This window comes from Brassica napus, unplaced genomic scaffold (assembly GCF_020379485.1).
Source record: "Brassica napus cultivar Da-Ae unplaced genomic scaffold, Da-Ae ScsIHWf_1333;HRSCAF=1903, whole genome shotgun sequence".
Taxonomy (NCBI): Eukaryota; Viridiplantae; Streptophyta; class Magnoliopsida; order Brassicales; family Brassicaceae; genus Brassica; species Brassica napus.
The window spans coordinates 1-27,072 of record NW_026014750.1 but is presented as its reverse complement, the minus strand read 5'-3'; the positions used below and the strand labels follow the sequence as shown (position 1 = coordinate 27,072).

Here is a 27,072-nt window from a genome sequence, read left to right as displayed (position 1 = left end):
TATAACTAATCATATTTATAATCAAAATATTTATAACTAATTCCGCACCATATTTATAACTGACCATATTTATTATATAAGATCTTTATTTAAAAAAAAATAACAAATATAAAAAAGGTTTGAGGATTAAACGCGGCACAAGTGGTTGACTGTTTGACTTGGAAAAGTCTAATAGATATTTATACTTGAGTGTTAAACGCCATAAATAAATAATTCAAGTGATGATGTGTTAACCACTTTTAACTAGTGTTGACATATCTTAGCCCATCTAATTCGTTTTTGGTATTTTGTAGGCCTAGGCGTTCGGGTACCCGTTGGCGTTTGGATCGGGTTTTTCGGATTTCGGTTCTCTTTATAACACCTCTTAGGTCTCATTCTAGTAAATTTGCAAGTACGGGTCGGGTTCAGATATAACACATCGGGTTCAGGTCGATTTTGTATCACATCATAGAACCCATAAAGTAATCATATATCATTCGGATTCGGGTTATATCGGATCGGTTCGGATAGACCCGAAATAAAATCTAAAATTTAAAAGTAAAACATAAGAAATATATATTTATTTATATATAATTAAGTATTTAATGTAGTTATTTAAATTTTAAATACTTATTGTTAGATAACATATCAAAATAAATATGAAATTGAACATTTGAAGTATATATTCATGTTTCATATAATTATATTGTATATTATTTTGGACATTCGGATCGGTTTCTTCGAATATCTTTTCGGATTTTTCGATTTTTTGGTTTTTCGGGTTACCCGTTCGGGTTCGGTTAATAACACTTCGGGTTCAGATATGTTTTGTACCACCTTACAAGATTTATTCGGATATTTTTTACATTTCGGACCGGATACGGATCAGGTATTTCGGTTCGGGTTCGGTTCGGATTTCAGGTTACGAATATTATGCCGAGGCTTAGCATTTTGTATCATAGCCAAAATGTATGTGCTGATTCACCAAACCCAATTTAGTACATGGTGGTTGTTGTCTTGTTGATTCCGTGTGAACAGTTTGAGTAACCCTTTTGGGTATAGAGCATAATAAAGCATGTGGCTTTAATTCGATTTCTGAATCGAATTTGTTATAAATCAAGTAATGAATGTCCATAACCGGCCCGGTCCATAAACCGGCCCATGCCAAGAGAGATAACCGAAACCCTAGAGAGAAGAGAGAGAGCAGCCGCATATCCTAGAGGAGACAGAGAGGCGGCCACAAGCTTAGAGAAAAAGAAATCATTTTCCTTTTCCTAGTAGATGTAATCTTTCCATTTATGTATTTAGTAGTTATCCTAAATCTAGTAAGATTATGATTTGTACTATTTCTATTTTTCTCTTCTTGTAATCCTTATATAAGGAACCTCATATTATGAAATAATAACACAGAAATATTCAGTATTTAACCTTCCAATTACAACATGTTATCAGCACGATTGTTCTCTGCAATCTAAGCTAAAAACCTAAAATCCCTAAAATCCCTAACTCAGCCGGTGACCACCCTAAACCCTAAGGCGTTTCCTGTCCGTCTCAGACCTCGATGATCAGCTCAACTCCTTGGCGTTCCCTGCTCGTGTCCTGACGTCCTCAGCCAGCTCATGTTCGTGATTAACCAGCTCGCACCAGACGACAATCAGCTTCAGCTCGCAGACGAGTGCAGCCGGCGAACGTTCCCGGATGATCAGCGATCAGACAGCATCCGTCTTGCATCCGAGGTCCATCCGTTCTCCCTAGGGGGTCCGGCTCAACCCTACAAAGACTAAGGTATACCGTTAATCTGAGAACGTTATGATCAAACCCTAAAACCCTAATCCATTATTATGGAATTCTATGATCTTGATCAAACCCTAAAATCGGTATAACCTAAAAACAACAATCTCATAACTAGCAATTGAATCGATTCCAACTAGAACATGTTTGATTGTTTATTTGTTTCTAATCTAAAGTTATGAAACCCTAATATTAGAATCGAAACCCTAAACCCTAGAAACTTGAGTTTGATTTTAATGGTTCTTGTTTTGATTGTTTGATTGATGATCTGAGGTTATAGGATTGATAGATTGATTGTATAATCTGAATCTTGAATTTGAATCCTAAAGGCCTTGAAACCTTGATCACATATTGCTAAAATCAACTCCTAGCATTGTTTAAATCAAAACCCTAATTTCATAAATAAGAAATCGAATTGGCTAAGGTTGTTTGCATAAGTTATGAAACTGAATTTGAATTGCATTCGTCTTGTTTCTAAATATCGACCAGCATATAGATTTTACAAACTTGAATTGTTTGCATCACAAAATTGTATGGCCGTGTGGCCTGATCTATTTGTTACTATGTTTGATCCGCACCATGGTCGATTAGATTGATTGAAACATGATTGTAATAAGACTTGATTGTGGCCGATTTTATTTGATTGACTTGCGGCCACATGATCACATTGTGAAACCCTAAATTTCGAATGACAATGTGATTCAGATGTCGAAAATCTCAAACCTAGACTATGCTGCCCTTAATCTCTCCGGAGACAACTATTTGCAACGGGCACTTGACACAAAGATTAATTTGAGGTCAAAGGAACTAGTTGATACTATCATCAAGGGTAACAATGAGACTGATAAGAATCAGTACATGGCTATAAGTATTATACGCCACCATCTCATTGAGGGTCTAAAAGATCAGTACCTCACCATGGAGAATCCACTAGACATTTGGACCGCTTTACACCGTAGATATGATCACCAGAAAAAAGTGCTATTACCAAAGGCTAGACATGAGTGGAAGAATCTCAGATTCATGGACTATAAGTCTGTGGATGAATACAATTCAGTATTGTTTAAGATAGTCTCAATGATGAGATTATGTGGTGAGGAAGTAACCGAGAAAGAGTTGCTTGATAAAACATTCTCCACGTTCCATTCAACGAACGTGTTGCTGCAACAGCAGTATAGAGAGAGATGCTTCACCTCATACACTGATCTGATCTCGTGCCTGCTCCTGGCCGAGGCTAATAATGAACTCCTGATGAAAAACAGTGAGATGAGACCCATAGGAACATCATCATTACCAAAAACCAATGAGGCTGAAAAGAAAGATCCCAAAGAATGCAACCACGTCCATGATAATAAGAAGTCACACGGCAAAGGCCGTAGTAGATTCAAGGGACGTGGCCGTGACAGCTATGGCCGGGAAACCACAATAACAGTGGTCGTGGTTCCAGCCGTGGCCGAGGTAATTATGGCCGTGGTCGAGGTGGCATATCCAAACCGTCTAACTCGACCAAATCAGCTTGTCACAGATGCGGTATGGTAAACCATTGGGCAAAGAATTGTAGAACCCCTAAACATCTATGTGAGCTCTATCAAGAGAGCCTTAAGAACAAGAACCCGGAAGCCCATATGGTTCATGATACCGGGTATGATGCTGATGATGATTCCGACCTTGAAAGGGACGACCTCTTGGATTTTGAGACTTCTGATTGTCTCAAAGACTAAAATCGACATCTTGTCTTATTGTTTTATGAATTGCTTTGATTTCATTGCTATTATATCTTGCCTGAGTTTGTTTGATAATGTGAATGATTTTATTGATACAAAGAATTGCCTGAATTGCATTATAGTACGGGTATAGTAGCCTAGTAAGAAACTATGGCCAAGGCATTGCCTTAAAAGGCATTATATACACCCAATAATATGTGACCCATTGTGTTATGATAATATGGTTTCTAAATAGAAACAATGGGCAAACAAAAGGAACAAGTTCCTTAAGATTTTGAAAGAAAAATCGCCTAAGACCTTATAATAAAGTGGTCAAGACTAAACATGTGTACTCTACTGATCAAAACTATGCTACAGATCAGTATGAATAAGAGGCAAGAGCCGTGGTGACTATACTCATATATATCCCACGAAATTTTATACACTATATGGCAAAGACCGGATTAGCCATCTTAGTCCACAACTGATGAAAAGGTTGAAATTTGAAAGGCACAAAGAGTTATTCCCATTAGAACTCACGTTGTGAAACATGTACACAAAGATCATTAAGGCTTTATTATCCTAAGCACCACGAAATTATAGTATGTTCATGAGGGGGAGAGAGGATAAAAAACCCTAAATCCATGATCACACTACAAATTCGTGAAACATGGTCTAGAACCATGATATAAACAGCTTGGCTGTGTTGTGCAGGCTTGGCCGCACAGTCCATTACCTATAAAGGTTCGGACATCCATACTAGAGCTTAGGGACATTACGGATTTACATGTATAAAAAGTTCAACTACATCAGGCCATATAAATGAGCATAGATATTTCCATCTCATATTGAATACGGGTCATAAACCAGACATACACCATCTTAAGAGATTTTGAATAAACCACCACATACATATGTGTGCCGTCTAAGATGGAATCTCATAAAAGGATTGGGAATATATGTTGGATAAGAGTATGACTTTCTCCACGAATTCAAAGAGACCGTGAGCCAAAAACATGGGTGATCAAATAGTGGCCAGGTACGGATTGCATGACCAAATGGATCCGGCTATCCAACACTATGAAGAGAAAGTTATAAGCTGGTATAAAGAGCAAAGAAAGAATGATAAGAATTAATAGTATCAACCATCATGGTCTTGGCAAGATCCTCGGATTAGAACTGTAGACGTCCAAAGAAAAGGTTATAAAAGGCTAGCTAATCGAGATGCCAGACACTGACCCGAAAAGAACAGAATGACTAAGTCATAACCAACTTAGTACCAAACGAAATATGATGTCCTTGAAAGAAACACAGTCAAGTTGCTATAGAGTCTATGCAAGATAGACCAAGTGTTCCATAAGATAAGGAACCTCGGAAAAGAAAGAATGGTGCATAGAATGACAATCCGAGGTTATAAGGAAACCACACTAGACATTGAGAAAAGGCTGCGCAGCTACACATCTAAGGTACCAAACCATGTAGCTTGGGACGCCAAGCTACTAGGTAACAAAGGTCCTGGATAATAAGATCTCAAATCTATTTGATCATGTCTGGAACATAATGGAACCACATACATATATAAGTGTCGACACACACATTAAAGATATTTGTATATAAATACATAAAGAGAATAACAATTGAGTTTAAAGATATAAGCGAGGATCATGAGCCCACGAAAGAGTACTCATAAAGATTAAAGAAAAGAAAAATGTCGGGTTTAAAGTATCTATAGAAGAGATAGGCATATTGGCCATAGAAACGCCATCTGATATAAACCAGTGAAATAGATCGGTCTTGTGAGGGAAAAGAAACCGTGAGATATGATACATGATCACGAGGTTTAAAGGTGTTCATGTTTCCTACTAACAGCATTCGATCATAGCTTGTTACACAAGGATACTCACAGAGACCATGGAACAGATTATAAGGAGATAAACTCCTATGTGGTGGGTGCTGCTACAAATTTCGAAATTAACAATGGTCTAGTCATATGAAAGAATGAGATTCACATATAAAGATGTAGTAAGCAGCATATGGATCACTGGATGAAAGAACAGCATTGTTCCTAAGCTGTTCATGGACTGAAACATAAAGCAGCTGCATATATTATGAAAGGGAGTTCTCTAAGAACGATCAAATTCAGTCCATATGAGAATTTATAAAGAAATTCGAAATCCCTTGTGTTTATACTAAACCAACCTAAAGAGAGGTTTATACAGATTATCTATTAATCTGTAACCCTAGCATGAACCGACTAGATCATAGTACGGGCTAGTAGAAAAGAAAGATCAGCCTAAAGAAAGGTGATTGCCTCAGCTTACTATCTCAATAGCATGATCTCCGGATTGACCAATCCGACATCAGATCCTTTAGTAAGGATCCAACATAGCAGAATAGTTTGCTACTGCTGTTACTCTCACGTGACATTGCCGTGAGGCCGAGGGAAGACGTTTAAATATATCCCTCTCGATCGGATACCAATAGGTTGCAGTCCATAAGAATGTACAATCGAGATCCATGACCTAATAGATATATACCAGTGCGTGGTATGGTCCAATGGAAAGATAGGTCATAGGACGCCATCAAGAGATGGATAAAGGACTGCAATGTCCGAGATATATATATATATATATGGTATTGCCTAAAGCAAGAAAGATCGATGACCATATGTATGGGTCCATGAGTATATTCTGGCCAATAAGGCATAGTATGATAAAATTATAAAGCCATTGATATACATCCGTGTATAGAAGATACACCGAGACATAGGTTCATGATAACCATGTTTAGTATATTGTCCATAAGTACTTAGCTTGTCCGACCAAAGTAAAGAGCAGTTGACAGTAGACGATCACGTCTAGACCATGGACACATGCAAACACGATTTTCAAAGACCCAACAGTGATCTCCGAGGACAATGTGGTTCACATTGTTTAGCACACATGATTTACCGGGACACTCGATGTCAAAGGACATGAGAAACGACCTAAGAGGTCGAAGTGGTCTAGTTACGGTTTAGTAATGAAACTGGTCGAATTCCCCACCTGCATGTTCAGGACAGTTCGCGCATCAGATGCGTAGACTAAAGAACTTCCACTGAGGTTCACATCAGGGGGAGTAGTGCGTGTTGTAGTCTTTTTCTTTCATCATGGTTTTGTCCCACTGGGTTTTCCTGATAAGGTTTTAATGAGGCAACGTGAAGCGTATTACGAATCCTGTATGATTATGGCATCCAAGGAGGAGTGTTATAAATCAAGTAATGAATGTCCATAACCGGCCCGGTCCATAAACCGGCCCATACCAAGAGAGATAACCGAAACCCTAGAGAGAGGAGAGAGAGCAGCCGCATGTCCTAAAGGAGAGAGAGAAGCGACCACAAGTTTAGAGAAAAAGAAACCCTTTTCATTTTCCTAGTAGATGTAATCTTTCCATTCATGTATTTAGTAGTTATCCTAAATCTAGTAAGATTAGGATTTGTACAATTTCTATTTATCTATTCTTGTAATACTTATATAAGTAACTTCATATTATGAAATAATAACACAGAAATATTTAGTCTTTAACCTTCCAATTACAACAGAATTTTACTTGTCAGGAAAAAAAACATATTAGAAAACTTGGTTTGTGAACGAATATCATCTCTATCCCCCATATAATAAGACCATGCAAAAAAAACGATCCATAAAAACCATCTATACTATTAAAGCAGGATCCTATTGTCATAATTACTTTAGGGGCATGTTTCCTTCACTAACATTGCATGTTTCATTAAGGGCAATTAAGTAATATTAATAACAAATCTATATTGGGTCATTATTTTTGGATCCAGCCCAAATCAAATCTCTCTTGGGCCATTTGAACCTATTAAAAAATCAGATTCAATTCTCACCTTTTTTTTTTCCTTTGGACCATTGAGTCCAAGTTCAAATAATTTTTTTTCATCTATTCTTAATTATTATTTTTTTCTTTTCTTAATATAATTTAAGCATTCATAAAAATAATTGAATTTTTTTATTGAAAAGTATAAATCTTTATTAAAAGTATATAATTTTTTAATTAAAATATTAACCCCATAATAAAATTAATTTATCAGAGTTATACCAACTTAATTCATTAAAAAAATAAAGTTTAATTTTTTTAACATAAATTGTCATTTAAAATGAAATACGATAAATAAAAATAAAATTTTTAAGTCTTTTATAAAATAAAACACAAATATATGAAAATGTGGCATTTACTAAATATTTGTCAATTGAAAAAAAAAACAAAAATAAACCCGCGGGTCAAAATCTAGTAAAACAATTAAATCCAATGTACTTATAAATAAACCTCTCCCCTGAATCTCTCATATCATTCGACCGACACTTTCAGACTCAAAAACTAAAGACCCAAAAACGACACTGCAAAACCCGACCACAAGCGATATGACTGGACAAAACATGTGTAGATAGATAGTGCCCAGACAATGGTAGACTCGAGAGATATGCATCTAACACTTATAGGCTATAATGTCTCGCCAAGATCTGGGGAGCGTAAACTTTGATGCAACTTAAGTTGAGGGACTAGCCTCCTCGGTTTTCTTTTCTTCACCCGCTTTCTCTGGCTCGTCTTTTTTCTTTTCATCTGCTTCCACTGTTGTCTTCTCCTTCTCCACAGGTTTCTCCTCTGTTTTTGTCTCTTCGACGGTTAGCTTCTCGAGAAGACCAGCGGTGTCAGAGGCCTCTTTGCTCTCTTCTTTCTCTACTTCAGATTCAGCAACTTCGTTGAACTTCTGCATAAATGCTTTGCAGTCTGACAAGGATAACAAGACTTTATTACAAAAACTTCTCGGTTCATGGCATTATCAAGCACAGAAACAATTGAAAAGATACACCCCAATATATAAAAAAGTAGACCACTGCCTAAACTTTTCGGTTAATAGCAATCAAACTAGTTGCAGCAGAAACACATGCCTAACTCCCTCAAGTTCTTTGGCTCTTTCTAACGTAACGTAAACATAATTTAGCAGCAATAGACAACTCTTGAACACGATAACTCTGTTATTACCAAGGTTAAATACACAGTGAAGAGAGAGTAATACTTTTTGGAAAGGAAAAAACAAAGCAATTGAGAGCTCAAAACCAGCCTAAAATGAAATCTTTGAGTTGAGATCTTCCAAAAACAAGTAGCGACAAAGAAAAGTTCAAGATCCATTAGTAATCTAAGACCCTAACTTAAGTGCAACCAGTTATCTACTGACAGTATATAAGCCAAAGCAAGATGAATAACGGGCATGGCATTGACACAAGTTGTAATCAGAAAGTGGAGACTAATATAAGACATGGCATGGCAGTTAATGTCAAACTCACTCTCAATAGAAGCAAATCGGATGCAGAAAAGCTCATCCTTGAGTTCACCATCAGCAAAGTCACGAGCGTGCCATACACAAGACTTTTCATTTCCAACGTGTTCTTGAACACTAATGCCCTGTGTAACTGCACAAGTTCCAAAGGTGAAGATACAATAAGTAAAACAGTAACTTAAATACCGATCCAAAGGAAACTTAAACCACATAAAGTAAAACCTAAACGGAGATTTACCGAAGTGATTAGCACAGATCTTGAGAGTTTTCGATTGCCTCATGACGAGACGAATCTTGCCAGTGCTCTTATGCTTCAAGAGCTTCACAGTACCAGCACCTCTCTCCTTCCACTGATTCGCCTCCTTATCGAACCGATACAGCTTCGATTTCCTTAGATTCACACAAACAATTTTTTTCAATCAACAAGTCTCAAGAGTCCCTAGGAAATTCGATTAGATCGCAAATCTCGTTAGACTTACAGATCGAGGACGGCGTCTTCGTCTTCCTCGCCGGTAGTGACGGCAACCTCCTCTAGCCTAACGATCGGAGCGACCTGAGCTCCGGTGTCCTCGTCCTCGTTAGCTCCAGCTTCTTCAACGTCTCTGTGCTCGTGCTCGGGTTCGTTGGTCGCCATAGTAATCTAATGATCGAGTTTTCTTCGTGGATTCGATTGGTTCGCTGCGTTGCGGCGTGTGAGAACGATAGAGAATTTGAGAGGTTTTACAACATGGGAAGGACATTTTATGAGTGGCGCATTGAGCTGTTAATGGGCCGATCTCGTATGAATAAATTCTGTGGCCCATATAAGACCTCGTTATACTTTTTTTTTTTTTTTTTTTTCAAATTTACAAAGTTGGAGAAACGCACAATTGTTGTAATTAGAGAGTTTAGAGACTCAATATTTCTGTGTTATTATTAATGATCAAGGAGGTTCCTTTATATAAAGATTACAAGATGAACATAAATGGAAAGTATCCAGAACCTAAACTCACTAGGATTAGAAAAACTACTAATACATAATAATGGAAAGATTACATCTATTAGGAAAAGGAAAAAGTTTCCTTTTCTCCAAGCTTTGTGGCCGCCATTCTCTCTCATCTCTCTAGGGCTTCGGCCATCTCTCCATCTTCTAGGTATTGGGCCGGTCTCGGTCCGGGCCTGGTTAATGGCAATCCACTCCATGATTTATAACACTCCCCCTTGGATGTCATAACCATACATGATCTGTAGTACGCTTCATGTTGCCTCATTAAAACCTTATCAGGAAAACCCAGCGGGACAAAACCATGATGAAGGAAAAAGAGTACAACACGCACTACTCCCCCTGATGTGAACCTCACTGTAGGTTTCTACATTCTACGAATCTGATGCGTGATCTTTCCTGTATATGTAGGAAGGGAGTAATTGGCCAGTTTCATTACTAAGCCGTAACTAGACCACTTCGACCTCTCAGGTCGTCTCTCATGTCTTTTGACATTAAGTGTCCCGGTAAAGCATGTGTGCTAAATAATGTGAACCATATTGTTCTTGGGGATCACTATTGGTCTTTGCAAGTCGTGTTTGCATGTGTCCATAGTCTAGACGTGATCGTCTACTGTTAACTCTTTACTTTGATCGGACAAAATAAGTACTTATGGACAATGTACTAGACGTGTTTATCATGAACATGTGTCTCGATCTGGCCGATCCATGTCTGGGTCATAGACCTCGTCTATACATGTCCACTACTTGTCTCATGAGTGTTCAAGATCAATGATCATTGCTGTGAGTTTATAATCTCTTATTATGGCTCTGCGGCCGAACACTCTCATGGATGTGGACATCGATTTCTTTGCCTTAGGCAGTACCATATCTATCTCGGACATTGTAGTCATTTATCCATCTCCTGATGGTGTCTCATGACCTTCGTTGCTGTGGATCATATCACACGCTAAGTATATATTATTAGGTCATGAATCTCGGCTTTCACAAGTTTATGGACTACTATACATTTGTATCCGGTTGATCCTTTGTCTCTACTAGCCCGTGATCAAAAACAAAGGGCTAGATGCCTTTTAGTCTTAAAAGCCGGACGCGTCTAGTCGAAGAGCCAGACGTTCTTTGCTGAAGAGCCGGACGCCCTTAGATGGACAAAGTCGGACATCTTTAGTTTGAAGGGCCGGGGCCGGATGCTTTTGGTCGGACACACACATATATTTATTCTATGCCTACTAACCTCTTTAAGGTTTAGTATAATCACAAGGAATTTCAAATATATGGACTGTATTGGATTGTCTTTTATGCAACTCCAAGATCAATGATCATGCGTGATCAATTTCTATTACATACTATATGCAGCTGCTTTATGTTTCAGTACATGAATCAGCTTAGGAACGAAGCTGTTCTTTCATCTTATCCAGTGATCCATATGCTGCTTACTACATCAATTGTATCTAATTTCATTCTTATGACCAGACCATTTTCAATTTCGAAAATCTGTAGCAGCATCCACCACATAGGAGTTCATCTCCTTATAATATGTTCCTTTGATCTCTGTGAGTACCTTGTGTAACAAGCTATGATCTAATGCTGTTTAGTAGGAAGACATGAACACTCTAGACCTCGTGATCATGTGCCTTCTCTCACGGTTTCTTTATCTCACAAGATCCATCTATTTCACTGGTTTATCAGACAGCGTTTCTGTATATGTATATGGCCAATACGCCCATCTCTCTTTTAGATACTTTGAACCTCCACGTTTTATCTTTTCTAATCTCTATTATCTTTTATGATTGTATGAGTACTCTTTCGTGGGTTCATGATCCTCGTTCATCTCTTTATGTTCAAGTGCTATAACTTTATGTATCTTTATACAAATGTGTGTGTGTGTCGACACTTTCATGTGGTTTCATTATGTTCCAGACATGATCTATAGATTTGAGATCTTTATTATCCAGGACCTTTATTACCTAGTAGCTTGGCGTCCCAAGGCTACATGGTTTGGTACCTTAGATGTGTACCTGCGCAGCCTTTTCTCAATGTCTGGTATGGTTTCTCTTATAATCTTGGATATGTATTCTATGCACCATTCTTTTCTATCTGAGATTCCTTTATCTTATGGAACACTTGGTCTATCTTGTATAGACTCTATAGCAACTTGATTATGTCTCTTCTAGGACATTCATTTGGTGCTAAGCTGGTTAGTCATTTCTCGGGTCAGTGTCTGGCATTTCGATTAGCTTCTCAATTAGCTAGCTTTATATAATCTTTCTTTGGACGTCTTAAACTCTAGTCCGAGGATCTTTGCCAAGACAATGATGGTTAAAACCATTCGTACTTTTAACATTCTTTATCCACCTTATAATCTTTCTCCTTTAATATTCGGATTCATTTGTTTCAAGCAATCCATACCTGGCCACTATTTGATCACCCATGTTTTGGCTCTCAGTACTTTTGATTTCGTGGAGAAGATTTTATTCTTATATATTTCCAATCCTCTTCTGAGGTTCCATCTTAGACGGCACATATATGTATGTGGTGGTTTATTCAAAATCTCTTAAGATGGTGTATGTCTGGTTTTATGACCCGTATTCAATCTGAGATGGGAATATCTTATCTCACTTATATGGCCTGATGCATATGATCATATTATCATTCTATACATGTAACACATAATGTCTCCAAGCTTATAGACTTTAGAATCTTAGTCTTATAGATAATGGCTTACATGGCCGAATCTTTATAGGTGATGGAACGTGTGCGGCCAAGCCTGCACTATGCGGCCAAGTCACGACCAAGTCACGGCCGAGCCGTTTATGGTCTCTTTAGCCGGGTAATGGCCTCTTTGGTTTGGCCGTTTGTATCATGGCCTCTACGGCCGAGGAATGGTCCTTTATGGCCGAGTAATGACCGAGCCATATAACATGGTGTCTTAGACCATAGTGGTACACGAACTTGTAGTATTGATCATGGGTTTATCCTCTCTCCCCCTCATGACCATACTATAAGGTCGTGGTGCTTGGGACAATTAAGCCTAATGAGTTTCCCTTTGTGTACATGTTTCACAACGTGAGATCTTTTACGGGATAACTCTGTGCTTTTTCAATCTTTGCATCAAGTTTAGACTTTAGGATGGCTAATCCTGTTATGCCATATAGTGTAAAATTTCGTGGTGTTATCAATATGGTTACCACATCTCTTGCCTCTTTATCATACTGATCTGTAGCATAGTTTTGATAAGTAGAGATCATCGATATAGTCTCGACTACTTTCTTTCAAGGTCTTAGGCGTTTTTCTTCTTAAAATCTAAAGGAACTTGTTTCCTTCCTTACCCATTGTTTCTACTTGGAAACCATACATTATAACTTCAATGGATCACATGTTCTTTTGGGTGTGTATAATGCCTTTTAAGGCAATGCCTTAGCCATAGTTTCTTTACTATGCTTATGATATTCCGTATTTTTAACGGTTTTAAACTCGTTTTGGAGCAATTAAATGGTCGGTTTTAATTAATGTTTTGGTCTATTTGATGCGTTTTGGTGTTCTTAAGTGTAATATGCAGGTTACTAGATAGCTTGAAAGAAAAGAACGCATTCGGGATTTATTCAGAAGCAAGATGGACCGAACGATGGACCGAACGATGGACCGAACGAGAAGTATTGATCGCACAGAGCCACAGATCGACCGATCCGGTCAATGTGGATCGACCGATCCACGGTTTCAGCAACAGATCGACCGATCCGGTCCATGTGGATCGACCGATCCCACGCTCTACGGGCTCCACACGCACAAACGAGCTTTTCACTCCTTTTTACCCACTCCCCTCAAGAATTGACAAAAAGAACTCGACCTTTGGGACTCAGAAAAGACCAGAGACGACCAAGAAGGAGATTTACAAGTTCTTGAGAGAGATTTGAGAGTTTTGTGATTTTTGTGTGATTTGTGAAGATTTGTGAAGGAGTTCATCTCAAAACCATTTGGAGAAGATCTTCTGAACCTTTACTCTGTTTTAATACAATCTTATCATGTTTTCTTCATCAAAATCGTGTTGTTCTTGCTTAGTTATGTGTGAGTAGTCATCTAGTTGGGTTTAGGGGTTCTCATAGGGGATTTCTTGATGTTTTGATTCATAAAACGTGTGTAGACTAAGGGATTACGTTTTGGTTCTTCATCTAATGGATTTCTTACTGCTTGAACTGAATTGATCACTTAGTTCATGATTTCAGATTGTTTGATGCACCGAAAGTGATTGTTTGAACTTCCGAAAATACTTTAGATGAGCAAAGTGTCCTTAACCCTCGGAAGTTGATGTTATTGCGCTTTGTGAACATATTGAACCTGTTCTTAATGCTTGTTTAGAAATTGAAACTCAGCGGAAGTTAGTGTGGAGATTTCTATAACATAGAGAATTAGCGCTACGGAAGTAGGTTAATTCTAATATCGTGTTTGAGTTCTAGACGGTTCTTAATATATCCCTGTGTCTGCCATTAATTGTATCTTGATTAAAAAGAAATCCCTGAGAATTCCCAATGCCCAACGTTTGTTTTAAAATAGTTTTCAAATCGTTTAAATCATCTTTTTACAGCTTGTTTATGTTTTGTGACACTAAAGAAAATTAAATAAAAACCATCAAAATTATATCTTTGTTCGCTGTAGCTATTAACTTGTCTGCAACTCTACGTGTGATCATCGGTCCCTGTGGATTCGATCCCGTATTACTACTGCGTACTTTACTGTGCACTTGCAGTTAGATAATCGGGTTAAAACTCGACACATCAAGTTTTTGGCGCCGTTGCCGGGGACCATTTGGTCACCCTAGAGTTAATGATCAGTTTAAGACTATAGCATTTTTATTTTGTCTAATGTTTCTGTCTTTCTCTTTCTGTTTGTGTTTTCAGGTGAATGAGCGGATTTCATACTAGAAGCAAAGGATCATCGAATTTAATACCTTTGGAGTTAGAGCTCGGCCGCCTAGAGAGACAAGTGAAAAAGAAAAGACTTGAGTCCGCTGAAGAGGTTGAAATGGCTGAACACCAAGAAGACCAGTTTCAGGACAACCCGCAAAATCCAATTCCTGTAGATGAACGAGAAGGCAACAATGCTGGTGATAATCAGCAGGCTGGTGTAGCTGCAAGACAACAGGCTGGAGACTATGGCATGCCTAGGATGACGCTTGCACATTATGATACACCAGATGCATTCTATGCCGATCGTTCTGGGATTCGCCCACCTCCCATTGAGAGAAGAGACTTTGAGATCAAGACTGGTCTCATTAATTTGGTGGAGAAAAATCCGTTTCATGGAAACCCGTCTGAGGACCCGATGTATCACTTGGAGCATTTTGAGCGAGTCTGTGACACCAGCAGACATAATGGAGTTCCTCAAGGCGCTTTGAAATGCAGGTTGTTCCCGTTTTCCTTAGCTGATAAAGCTATCAGATGGTTAAAGTCCATCCCTCCAGGATCTCTTACTACATGGGAAGAGACAAGAGCTGCTTTTCTACAGCATTTCTTCACCAAGTCAAGGTCCACATATCTGAGAAGCAGAATTGGAAGCTTTCAGCAGCTTGATTCAGAAAGCTTTCATGAGGCTTGGGAGCGTTTCAAGGAGTACACACAGGACTGCCCTCACCATGGTTACACTGATGTGAGTTTGCTGAACATTTTCTATAATGGAGTTCATGAAGAGAGTCAAGATGCCATGGACACAGCAAGTAATGGTGATTTCATGACCAAGACTGTTGAAGAAGCTTACACCTTGCTGAACAACCTGTCATCCAGCAAAGCAAACCGCAAGTCAAGGTTTGACACCAGCCAGAAGGGTGTTGGTTATGAATCCAAGAAGATAGATGAGCTGAATGCCAAGATTGAGATGCTTCTCAAGAGAGATCAGAAATCTGTGAAATTTGTGGAGGAGCAAGGCTATCGTTCCTCACAAGAAATTGTTGGTGATGATTCAGATGATATGCAAGCTGATGTGAACTACATTGGTGGTCAAGGAAACTACAACAGAGGCTACAATCAGAACCTTGGATGGAGTCAAAATCAGCAAAATAATCTGTCTTACCGGAGCAACAATGTGGAGAATCCACAACATCAGTCCTACCCTCAGGCAGGAAACAGGCAGAACCAGAATCAGAACCAGAGTGTGTTCAACCAAGGATATCAGAACAGAAATCAATATCAGGGGAACAACTCGGGCAACTCAGGATTTCAGCAAAGGCAGCAGTACAACAACTACCAGAATCAAGGGAATGCCTCTTCGTCACAGTCTTCTCAGGATAACGAAATTAAGAAGATGCTGCAAATGGTGCTAGAAGGTCAGAAGAATAGCACTGCAGAGATAAACACCAAGGTGGATAACATGTATGGAGAGCTTAATGGGAAGTTTGAAACTTTGAACACCCATTTGAAAGTTTTGGAAAAGCAAGTTGCTCAAACCGCCTCCAGCAGCAGAACAGCACCTGGATTTCTACCAGGGAAGTCAGAGACGAATCCCAAGGAGTTTGTGAATGCTGTAACACTTAGGAGTGGAAAAACGATTGAGGGATCGAATGAGAAAGAGATCGACCGATCTCAGGAAAAGATCGACCGATCCAAGGGGAAGGAGATCGACCGATCCGGTCCATCTGGATCGACCGATCCCGTGTCAACAAAGCCAAATTCCTCTGAACCTGAAGAGGTGTATGTGGCGCCTCCTGCTTATGTTCCTAAGGCTCCATACCCATCCAGACCAAGGCAGAAGATCAAAGAACGTGAGTACGAGAAGCTAAAGAACCTTGTTGGGGAGTTACATGTGAGATTGCCATTCGTTGAAGCGGTGAAGATGGTACCTTCTCTTAAAAGGTACATGAAGGAGATTCTTACCGATAAGATGAGCCTAGAGCGTGGTGTGTTGATGCTCAATGAGGAATGTAGCGCAGTTCTACAAAATGTCATGCCTAAAAAGCGTGAAGATCCCGGAGCATTTGTTCTACCATGCCGCATTGGATCACTTACCTTTGAGAAGAGTCTCTGCGATCTGGGTTCAGGAGTGAGCCTAATGCCTTTCTCTGTCTCTGAGAGGCTAGGCATGACGAACTACAAACCTACAAGGATCTCCTTGGTCCTTGCTGACCGATCAGTGCGAAGACCAGTCGGTGTACTAGAAAACATCCCTGTTGGTGTTGGAAAGGGATATGTGCTTACCGATTTTGTAGTTCTGGAGCTGGAAGAGGAACCTAAAGATCCTCTCATTTTGGGCAGACCGTTTTTAGCTACTGCTGGAGCCATGATTGATGTACAGAATGGGCATATAGACTTACGTCTAGGAGACATGGCGATGAGATACAATGTGGAGAAGGTGCTGAAAAATCCGACTATTGATGGACAGACTTTCTGGGTTGATACATTGACTGAACTGGTGGAGGAAATGGATGAAGAGTTGCACACTGATGATCCTCTACAAGTCGCATTGACCCAAAGGGAGAGTGAGTTCGGGTTCATGAACCAAGAAGTGGTTGGATTTTCTGAGATTTTGGATTCAGCCTCACCGATTGAGAAGCATGTCGCCTATGTCAGCCTTGAAGACTCAGGCACCGATAAAACCGTCAAACCGTCATCCTCCCAACCAGATTGGAGTGAGGAGAATGCTCCAAAGGTGGAACTTAAAGCCCTCCCAGCTGGGCTGAGGTATGCATTCTTGGGACCGAATTCCACATATCCTGTTATTATTTGTGCTAACCTGAATAATGTGGAGACCGCTTTGCTTCTTTCAAAATTGCGAAAGTATAGAAAAGCATTGGGGTACTCTTTGGATGATATTACAGGTATTTCTCCAGATCTTTGCATGCACAAGATTCACTTGGAGGATGAGTCAAAGACGTCCATAGAGCACCAGCGAAGACTGAATCCCAAACTGATGGAAGTTGTGAAAAAGGAGATTCTAAAGCTGTTGAGTGCAGGGGTGATCTACCCAATTTCAGACAGCACTTGGGTGAGCCCGGTTCATGTGGTTCCTAAGAAGGGTGGCATCACTGTCATCACAAATGAGAAGGCTGAGCTGATTCCTACCAGAACAGTCACAGGGCATAGGATGTGCATTGACTACAGGAAGCTAAACTCAGCCACAAGGAAGGACCACTTCCCACTTCCTTTCATTGACCAGATGCTGGAAAGACTAGCCAACCACCCCTACTACTGTTTTCTCGATGGCTACTCCGGGTTCTTTCAGATACCCATTCATCCAGAGGACCAAGAGAAGACAACATTCACCTGTCCATACGGTACTTTTGCCTACAGGAGAATGCCCTTCGGATTGTGCAATGCTCCTGCCACTTTCCAGAGATGCATGATGTCGATCTTTACTGATCTTATTGAGGACATTATGGAGGTTTTTATGGACGATTTCTCAGTCTACGGTTCTTCATTTACCGACTGCCTTGCTAATCTGTGCAAGGTGCTGGAAAGATGTGAGGAGAAGAACTTGGTGCTAAATTGGGAGAAGTGCCATTTCATGGTGAAAGATGGCATTGTTTTGGGTCACAGGATATCAGAGCAGGGTATCGAGGTTGACAAAGCAAAGATTGAAGTTATGACCAGCCTACAGCCTCCTAGGACAGTGAGGGATATTCGGAGTTTTCTGGGACATGCCGGTTTCTACAGGAGGTTTATCAAAGACTTCTCTATGATAGCGAGGCCACTCACCCGTCTGCTGTGCAAAGAAGCGAAGTTTGTTTTTGATGCTGACTGCCTCGCTGCGTTTCAGATTCTCAAGAAGTCTCTAGTCAGTGCTCCCATTGTGCAGCCACCAGATTGGGACTTGCCATTTGAAATAATGTGTGACGCAAGTGATTACGCGATTGGAGCTGTTTTGGGGCAGAGAAAAGACAAGAAACTCCATGTGATCTATTATGCCAGCCGAACGCTTGATGATGCTCAAATCAAGTATGCTACCACTGAGAAGGAGTTGCTGGCAGTAGTTTATGCTTTCGAGAAGTTCAGGTCCTATTTGGTGGGCTCGAAAGTAATTGTGCACACAGATCATGCAGCCTTGAAGTACCTGATGACGAAAAAAGATGCTAAACCGAGACTCTTAAGGTGGATCTTACTGCTACAGGAGTTTGATATTGAGATCAGAGACAAGAGAGGAGCAGAAAATGGAGTGGCAGATCATCTTTCCCGAATGAGAGTGGAAGCTGAAACACCACTGGATGATACATTACCCGAGGAGAATGTCTATGTGATCACCTTGCTGGAGGATGAGTATTTGGATCAGGCTGATTGCTGTGTCATGAGACAAATTCAGGATGATCTCCCATGGTTTGCAGACTTTGCAAACTACCTATGTGCTGGAATTGAACCACCGAACCTGAAGGGGTATGAGAGGAAGAAGTTCATGAGAGATGTGAACCACTACTACTGGGATGATCCCTTCCTCTACAAGAGATGCTCAGATGGTTTATTCAGGAGATGTGTTCTGGAGAATGAGATGCAAGGGATTCTTTTCCACTGCCACAGTTCAGAATACGCAGGCCATTTTGCAACATTCAAGACGGTTTCTAAGGTCCTGCAGGCTGGTTACTGGTGGCCTACACTTTTCAGAGACGCCCATGAGTTTGTCTCAAAGTGTGATGCATGTCAGCGGAAGGGCAACATCAGTAAGAGAAATGAGATGCCCCAAAATTTCATCCTTGAAGTTGAAGTTTTTGATGTATGGGGAATTGATTTTATGGGCCCTTTCCCATCTTCTTATGGAAATGAGTACATCCTGGTTGCGGTTGATTATGTCTCCAAGTGGGTGGAAGCAGTAGCCAGCAAGACAAATGACTCTAGTGTTGTCAAGAAAATGTTCAAGACAGTCATTTTTCCAAGATTCGGGATCCCGAGAGTGGTTATTAGTGATGGAGGCTCTCACTTCATCAACAAGACGTTCGATAAACTGCTGAAGAAACATGGAGTAAAGCATAAGGTAGCTACACCTTATCATCCTCAGACAAGTGGGCAGGTTGAAATATCGAACCGAGAAATCAAGGGGATTTTGGAGAAGGCTGTAGGCAAAACAAGGAAAGACTGGGCTGTGAAGCTTGATGACGCCTTATGGGCGTATAGAACCGCCTACAAGACTCCCTTGGGCACCACTCCTTTTAATCTGGTCTATGGAAAGTCTTGTCACCTACCTGTGGAATTGGAGTACAGTGGTTTTTGGGCAACGAAGTTGATGAACTTCGACATTAAAACCGCTGCAGAAAGGAGGATGGTTCAGTTGAACGAGCTGGACGAGATTCGGTTGAACGCCTATGAGAACACCAAAATCTACAAGGAAAGAACTAAGGCGTGGCATGACAGAAAGATAATCCCGAGAGACTTCGCTGCTGGAGACAAAGTCCTTCTGTTCAACTCTAGACTCAAGCTATTTCCTGGAAAGCTTAAGTCTCGTTGGTCCGGACCTTTCACCATCACAGAGGTTAGACCTTATGGAGCTGTTGTCTTGGAAGACAATGGGAGGAAGTTCACAGTCAATGGGCAGAGGCTAAAACCTTACTTCACAGATGCAAAACCCGAAGAAGGAACCAACATTCCTTTATCGGAACCTGATCTCGCCTAAGGACAACAAAATAGTCAGGCTCGCGACTTTAAACAAGCGCTGAGTGGGAGGCAACCCACATGGTTTGATTTTCTTTCTCTTTTGTGATTATGTTTTCTTGTGTGAATTGATTTTTGGTTGTGTTTTTTAGATGATTTTTAGGCATGTATCACGATCAGGCAGAGATCGATCGATCCAAAAGAAACAGAACGGGCGATCCAGGTAAGGATCGGTCGATCCGGGATACTAGAGCGGTCGATCCATGTCACGGATCGGTCGATCCATAAACATGGGATCGGTCGATCCAAGGTAAGGCATGTCCGGTTTAGTTTCACTTAGTTTAAACCGGAAAACACCCATAAATCAACAAACTCGCAAAATGTCGATCAAAACTGATGAAATCATCTTCCTCTCCTCTCAAACTCTCTCAAACCTCTCAAGAACAACCAATTCGATTTCATTCATTTCTCATCCGATTTTTGTAATTCTTGGTGCTAAACTCATTAGTTTTTCAAGCTCTATCCGTTTCTACCATCAGTTTTCATCAAGACACAGGTATGACTCTCTAAAATTTGAATCTAAAATCGCCCTAGGGTTGGATTTAGGGGAATCTCCGAATTCTAAATGGAATAGCATCTAGGATGGTTTATTTGTGATGATTATACTCATGGGTTACCTTGATTGCCAATTTGTGGGTTGAATTGCGATTTTAAAAAAAAAAAAAAAAAAAATTAATTTTGGAGTTTAATTGAAAAACGAAAATTGGAATGGAGTGTGATGTGTTATCTTGAGTTTTGAGAAGAGATGTGTGCTAAATTTTTACATGTTTAGGGGATTGATCAGAATTGATTTTATAAGAGTGTTTTTCTATTTGTCTCTTACTTGGGTTTTGATGAATTGATTTTGCAGATAATGCCTAAGAGACAGAAGAAGCAGGGTGAGCGTGAGAGTTCCTCGGTACAGACTGCTAGGCTCAGCACAAAGGGCAGGTTCCGAAAGACGGATAGGTCTCATCCTGCGAATCGAGAGATAACCCAGCAGTGGGATATACATGATGATGATTTCTATGAGCAGATGAGGGGCGTGGAAATATGTCCGTCGCGCTTCGCTCACAGAGACACTACAGATGCATTGGGGATAACCGAGGATATTGAAGCCTTGTTCGAGAAAATTGGCCTGGGGTACATCTTCGATCTCCACTGTGATTGCTATGCTGATTTGACCAGGCAGTTCCTCGCATCAGCCCGCCTCTACCATCCTGACGAGGACAACCCGGTAGCTGATAAGGCATGTTCTCCTTCATTGTGAACAGGCAGTTCCACTCCATGACCATCTTTCAGCTGTGCGACGTCTTTGGGTTCGGGAAAGGACGTCAATCTTGTGTTCCTGACTTCCCGGAACACAATGATTTCTGGACATTCATCTCTCGAGAGGCCAAGCAAGCTAGAATTCGTAGCCCTGTTCTGCGATATGCAGTGAGAGTGATCAGCAGTGTTATCTATGGGAAGACAGAACCCGCTGCAGTGACAAAAGATGAGCTAGCTCTTCTGTTCATCGGGGCTGGACACCTATGGCCTCAAGGCGCAGACATTACCTATGTTAGCGGGAAGGACATAAACATAGGAGCTGTGATCGCGGAGAAGCTTGCGTACTTCAAAGTTTCAGACACGAAGAGATGTGGGTTTGGAGCGGTTATCACACAGATCTTAAAGCAATGTGGAGTGTTTCTTCCACCTACTGACAGAGTGGTGGATAAGAAGGGGATGCATCAGAACTTTTTCGACATGAGAGCACTCATTAGCAGCCACTACCTCACCGGCCCTTGGCGAGGTAGCATCGACAAGTCAGCCCCTCATATCTACCAGTTCCAGAACCAACAAGGGAGAGAGCAATTTGTCAAGCTACCCGATACCGCCATCACCGAGCTGACTGATCCAGGTGCTATCATATTTCTACCACCGCATGCATCTCTCTGCGCCAGACCCGCGACACTGAAGAAGAAAGGAGTCGCATCATCATCGACACACCAGCAGGCACCACATGATGATATAGAGGAGGAGCCTGAAGATGAGGAAAGTCTTTTCCCCACGGATTTCACTCCGTATATGCTGCCACCAGCACCTCCCGCTACTGCATCCGCTGCTGAGATCAACGCTTGGTCCATCAAGAGCCATCAAACCAACAACTCCATACTGCTGAAGATGTGGAAGGGAATCTGCAACATTAAGAAGGGATGCGCATCACAGCCAGCTGTTTCTGGAGATAGCGATGACGACTCAGGCGCTCACGACACCGCTGCTGGACCTGAGGCAGCGGAGGACTCTGATGATGATGGAGCCTTGGAGAGGCGCTCCAAGAGGCGCACTGACCGCAACGCCTGATCGGTAATCTCTCTTGGAATTATTTTCACACCGAGACGGTGTGAAGTAAGTCTGGGGGAGGATGCTACTTATGTACAATATTGCTATTATTTCTTTTATTTTCTTACTTTATCGGATTTTCTTGTGTTTTAAAAACTCTCTAACTCTCTACGTATTTTTATCAGACCCTGTGATGATTATTAGACTATTTCCTTGTGTGTTGTGCATTATATTTCATATTGGCCATTTTTCAGGACTGTTGGCGCAGACAAACCGAGGAACCACTTGACCAAACAACCTCTCCTTAAATCTTTTATCAAGTCTCGGTGAATTGTAATCGACTCAACTATTTTTGACCATTAATGAATTTAATTTCTTTTGACCAGGAATCAACATCAGGAAACGGTACACCATATACACATTCAGGATTTTCTTTACCACATTTTACCACTCTTTAATAATCCTGAATGGCCAGACTCATCAATAGTTTGGTACCACACCTACACCTTACCCTTTTATTTCGTCTCCATGCATTCTTACACACTGATCATATATTTATTCTATGCCTACTAACCTCTTTAAGGTTTAGTATAATCACAAGGAATTTCAAATATATGGACTGTATGGATTGTCTTTTATGCAACTCCAAGATCAATGATCATGCGTGATCAATTTCTTTTACATACTATATGCAGCTGCTTTATGTTTCAGTACATGAATCAGCTTAGGAACGAAGCTGTTCTTTCATCTTATCCAGTGATCCATATGCTGCTTACTATATCATTTGTATCTAATTTCATTCTTATGACCAGACCATTTTCAATTTCGAAAATCTGTAGCAGCATCCACCACATAGGAGTTCATCTCCTTATAATATGTTCCTTTGATCTCTGTGAGTACCTTGTGTAACAAGCTATGATCTAATGCTGTTTAGTAGGAAGACATGAACACTCTAGACCTCGTGATCATGTGCCTTCTCTCACGGTTTCTTTATCTCACAAGATCCATCTATTTCACTGGTTTATCAGACAGCGTTTCTGTATATGTATATGGCCAATACGCCCATCTCTCTTTTAGATACTTTGAACCTCCACGTTTTATCTTTTCTAATCTCTATTATCTTTTATGATTGTATGAGTACTCTTTCGTGGGTTCATGATCCTCGTTCATCTCTTTATGTTCAAGTGCTATAACTTTATGTATCTTTATACAAATGTGTGTGTGTGTCGACACTTTCATGTGGTTTCATTATGTTCCAGACATGATCTATAGATTTGAGATCTTTATTATCCAGGACCTTTATTACCTAGTAGCTTGGCGTCCCAAGGCTACATGGTTTGGTACCTTAGATGTGTACCTGCGCAGCCTTTTCTCAATGTCTGGTATGGTTTCTCTTATAAACTCGGATATGTATTCTGTGCACCATTCTTTTCTATCTGAGATTCCTTTATCTTATGGAACACTTGGTCTATCTTGTATAGACTCTATAGCAACTTGATTATGTCTCTTCTAGGACATTCATTTGGTGCTAAGCTGGTTAGTCATTTCTCGGGTCAGTGTCTGGCATTTCGATTAGCTTCTCAATTAGCTAGCTTTATATAATCTTTCTTTGGACGTCTTAAACTCTAGTCCGAGGATCTTTGCCAAGACAATGATGGTTAAAACCATTCGTACTTTTAACATTCTTTATCCACCTTATAATCTTTCTCCTTTAATATTCGGATTCATTTGTTTCAAGCAATCCATACCTGGCCACTATTTGATCACCCATGTTTTGGCTCTCGGTACTTTTGATTTCGTGGAGAAGATTTTATTCTTATATATTTCCAATCCTCTTCTGAGGTTCCATCTTAGACGGCACATATATGTATGTGGTGGTTTATTCAAAATCTCTTAAGATGGTGTATGTCTGGTTTTATGACCCGTATTCAATCTGAGATGGGAATATCTTATCTCACTTATATGGCCTGATGCATATGATCATATTATCATTCTATACATGTAACACATAATGTCTCCAAGCTTATAGACTTTAGAATCTTAGTCTTATAGATAATGGCTTACATGGCCGAATCTTTATAGGTGATGGAACGTGTGCGGCCAAGCCTGCACTATGCGGCCAAGTCACGACCAAGTCACGGCCGAGCCGTTTATGGTCTCTTTAGCCGGGTAATGGCCTCTTTGGTTTGGCCGTTTGTATCATGGCCTCTACGGCCGAGGAATGGTCCTTTATGGCCGAGTAATGACCGAGCCATATAACATGGTGTCTTAGACCATAGTGGTACACGAACTTGTAGTATTGATCATGGGTTTATCCTCTCTCCCCCTCATGACCGTACTATAAGGTTGTGGTGCTTGGGACAATTAAGCCTAATGAGTTTCCCTTTGTGTACATGTTTCACAACGTGAGATCTTTTACGGGATAACTCTGTGCTTTTTCAATCTTTGCATCAAGTTTAGACTTTAGGATGGCTAATCCTGTTATGCCATATAGTGTAAAATTTCGTGGTGTTATCAATATGGTTACCACATCTCTTGCCTCTTTATCATACTGATCTGTAGCATAGTTTTGATAAGTAGAGATCATCGATATAGTCTCGACTACTTTCTTTCAAGGTCTTAGGCGTTTTTCTTCTTAAAATCTAAAGGAACTTGTTTCCTTCCTTACCCATTGTTTCTACTTGGAAACCATACATTATAACTTCAATGGATCACATGTTCTTTTGGGTGTGTATAATGCCTTTTAAGGCAATGCCTTAGCCATAGTTTCTTTACTATGCTTATGATATTCCGTATTATTAACGGTTTTAAACTCGTTTTGGAGCAATTAAATGGTCGGTTTTAATTAATGTTTTGGTCTATTTGATGCGTTTGGTGTTCTTAAGTGTAATATGCAGGTTACTAGATAGCTTGAAAGAAAAGAACGCATTCGGGATTTATTCAGAAGCAAGATGGACCGAACAATGGACCGAACGAGAAGTATTGATCGCACAGAGCCACAGATCGACCGATCCGGTCAATGTGGATCGACCGATCCACGGTTTCAGCAACAGATCGACCGATCCGGTCCATGTGGATCGACCGATCCCACGCTCTACGGGCTCCACACGCACAAACGAGCTTTTCACTCCTTTTTACCACTCCCCTCAAGAATTGACAAAAAGAACTCGACCTTTGGGACTCAGAAAAGACCAGAGACGACCAAGAAGGAGATTTACAAGTTCTTGAGAGAGATTTGAGAGTTTTTGATTTTTTTGTGTGATTTGTGAAGATTTGTGAAGGAGTTCATCACAAAACCATTTGGAGAAGATCTTCTGAACCTTTACTCTGTTTTAATACAATCTTATCATGTTTTCTTCATCAAAATCGTGTTGTTCTTGCTTAGTTATGTGTGAGTAGTCATCTAGTTGGGTTTAGGGGTTCTCATAGGGGATTTCTTGATGTTTTGATTCATAAAACGTGTGTAGACTAAGGGATTGCGTTTTGGTTCTTCATCCAATGGATTTCTTACTGCTTGAACTGAATTGATCACTTAGTTCATGATTTCAGATTGTTTGATGCACCGAAAGTGATTGTTTGAACTTCCGAAAATACTTTAGATGAGCAAAGTGTCCTTAACCCTCGGAAGTTGATGTTATTGCGCTTTGTGAACATATTGAACCTGTTCTTAATGCTTGTTTAGAAATTGAAACTCAGCGGAAGTTAGTGTGGAGATTTCTATAACATAGAGAATTAGCGCTACGGAAGTAGGTTAATTCTAATATCGTGTTTGAGTTCTAGACGGTTCTTAATATATCCCTGTGTCTGCCATTAATTGTATCTTGATTAAAAGAAATCCCTGAGAATTCCCAATGCTTAACATTTGTTTAAAATAGTTTTCAAATCGTTTAAATCATCTTTTTACAGCTTTTTATGTTTTGTGACACTAAAGAAAATTAAATAAAAACCATCAAAATTATATCTTTGTTCGCTGTAGCTATTAACTTGTCTGCAACTCTACGTGTGATCATCGGTCCCTGTGGATTCGATCCCGTATTACTACTGCGTACTTTACTGTGCACTTGCAGGTAGATAATCGGGTTAAAACTCGACACATCAGCTTACTATACCCATTCATGATTTCTTACTTGGTTTTATGCCCTTTAGGCACTCTTTACAAATCATTATTTGTTCAAGTAAGATCAGGTAAGACAATGAATTCAAAACCATTCCATTGTATATTAAAATCGTGAACCATCAAGTCAGGTTTAAAAGCAAATCACAACCAAACACGGACTTTAAAATAAAATTCGAGATCTCTCTTAGTCAATAGAACATGTCGTCCACTCCTTGAGTTATTCATGGACACGGTTCCCTA

General features: G+C 40.2%; 1 protein-coding gene and 1 non-coding gene across 3 annotated transcripts in view; both read right to left on the bottom strand.

Moving 5' to 3' along the window:
- The window catches only part of LOC125575496 (ran-binding protein 1 homolog a-like), a 33,334-nt gene extending 23,780 nt beyond the window's left edge, over positions 1 to 9,554 (bottom strand). The window contains exons 1-4 of one of the 2 annotated variants that reach the window (XM_048771926.1): positions 9,294 to 9,554; positions 9,053 to 9,204; positions 8,822 to 8,947; positions 7,648 to 8,264 (exon numbers count right to left, since the gene is read on the bottom strand). In XM_048771926.1, coding sequence (XP_048627883.1) covers positions 8,023 to 8,264; positions 8,822 to 8,947; positions 9,053 to 9,204; positions 9,294 to 9,448 — 675 coding nt within the window. In that variant the 5' untranslated portion in view covers positions 9,449 to 9,554 and the 3' untranslated portion in view covers positions 7,648 to 8,022. Of the gene's footprint in view, positions 1 to 7,647; positions 8,265 to 8,821; positions 8,948 to 9,052; positions 9,205 to 9,293 lie in introns of those variants that run through there. The other variant, XM_048771927.1, reaches the window with a different exon arrangement.
- Positions 9,555 to 15,324: 5,770 nt separating this feature from the next.
- Positions 15,325 to 15,431, bottom strand: LOC125596936. Its single transcript, XR_007331329.1, has one exon. It is a non-coding gene; the product is annotated as a small nucleolar RNA R71 (small nucleolar RNA).
- Positions 15,432 to 27,072: the final 11,641 nt, after the last annotated feature.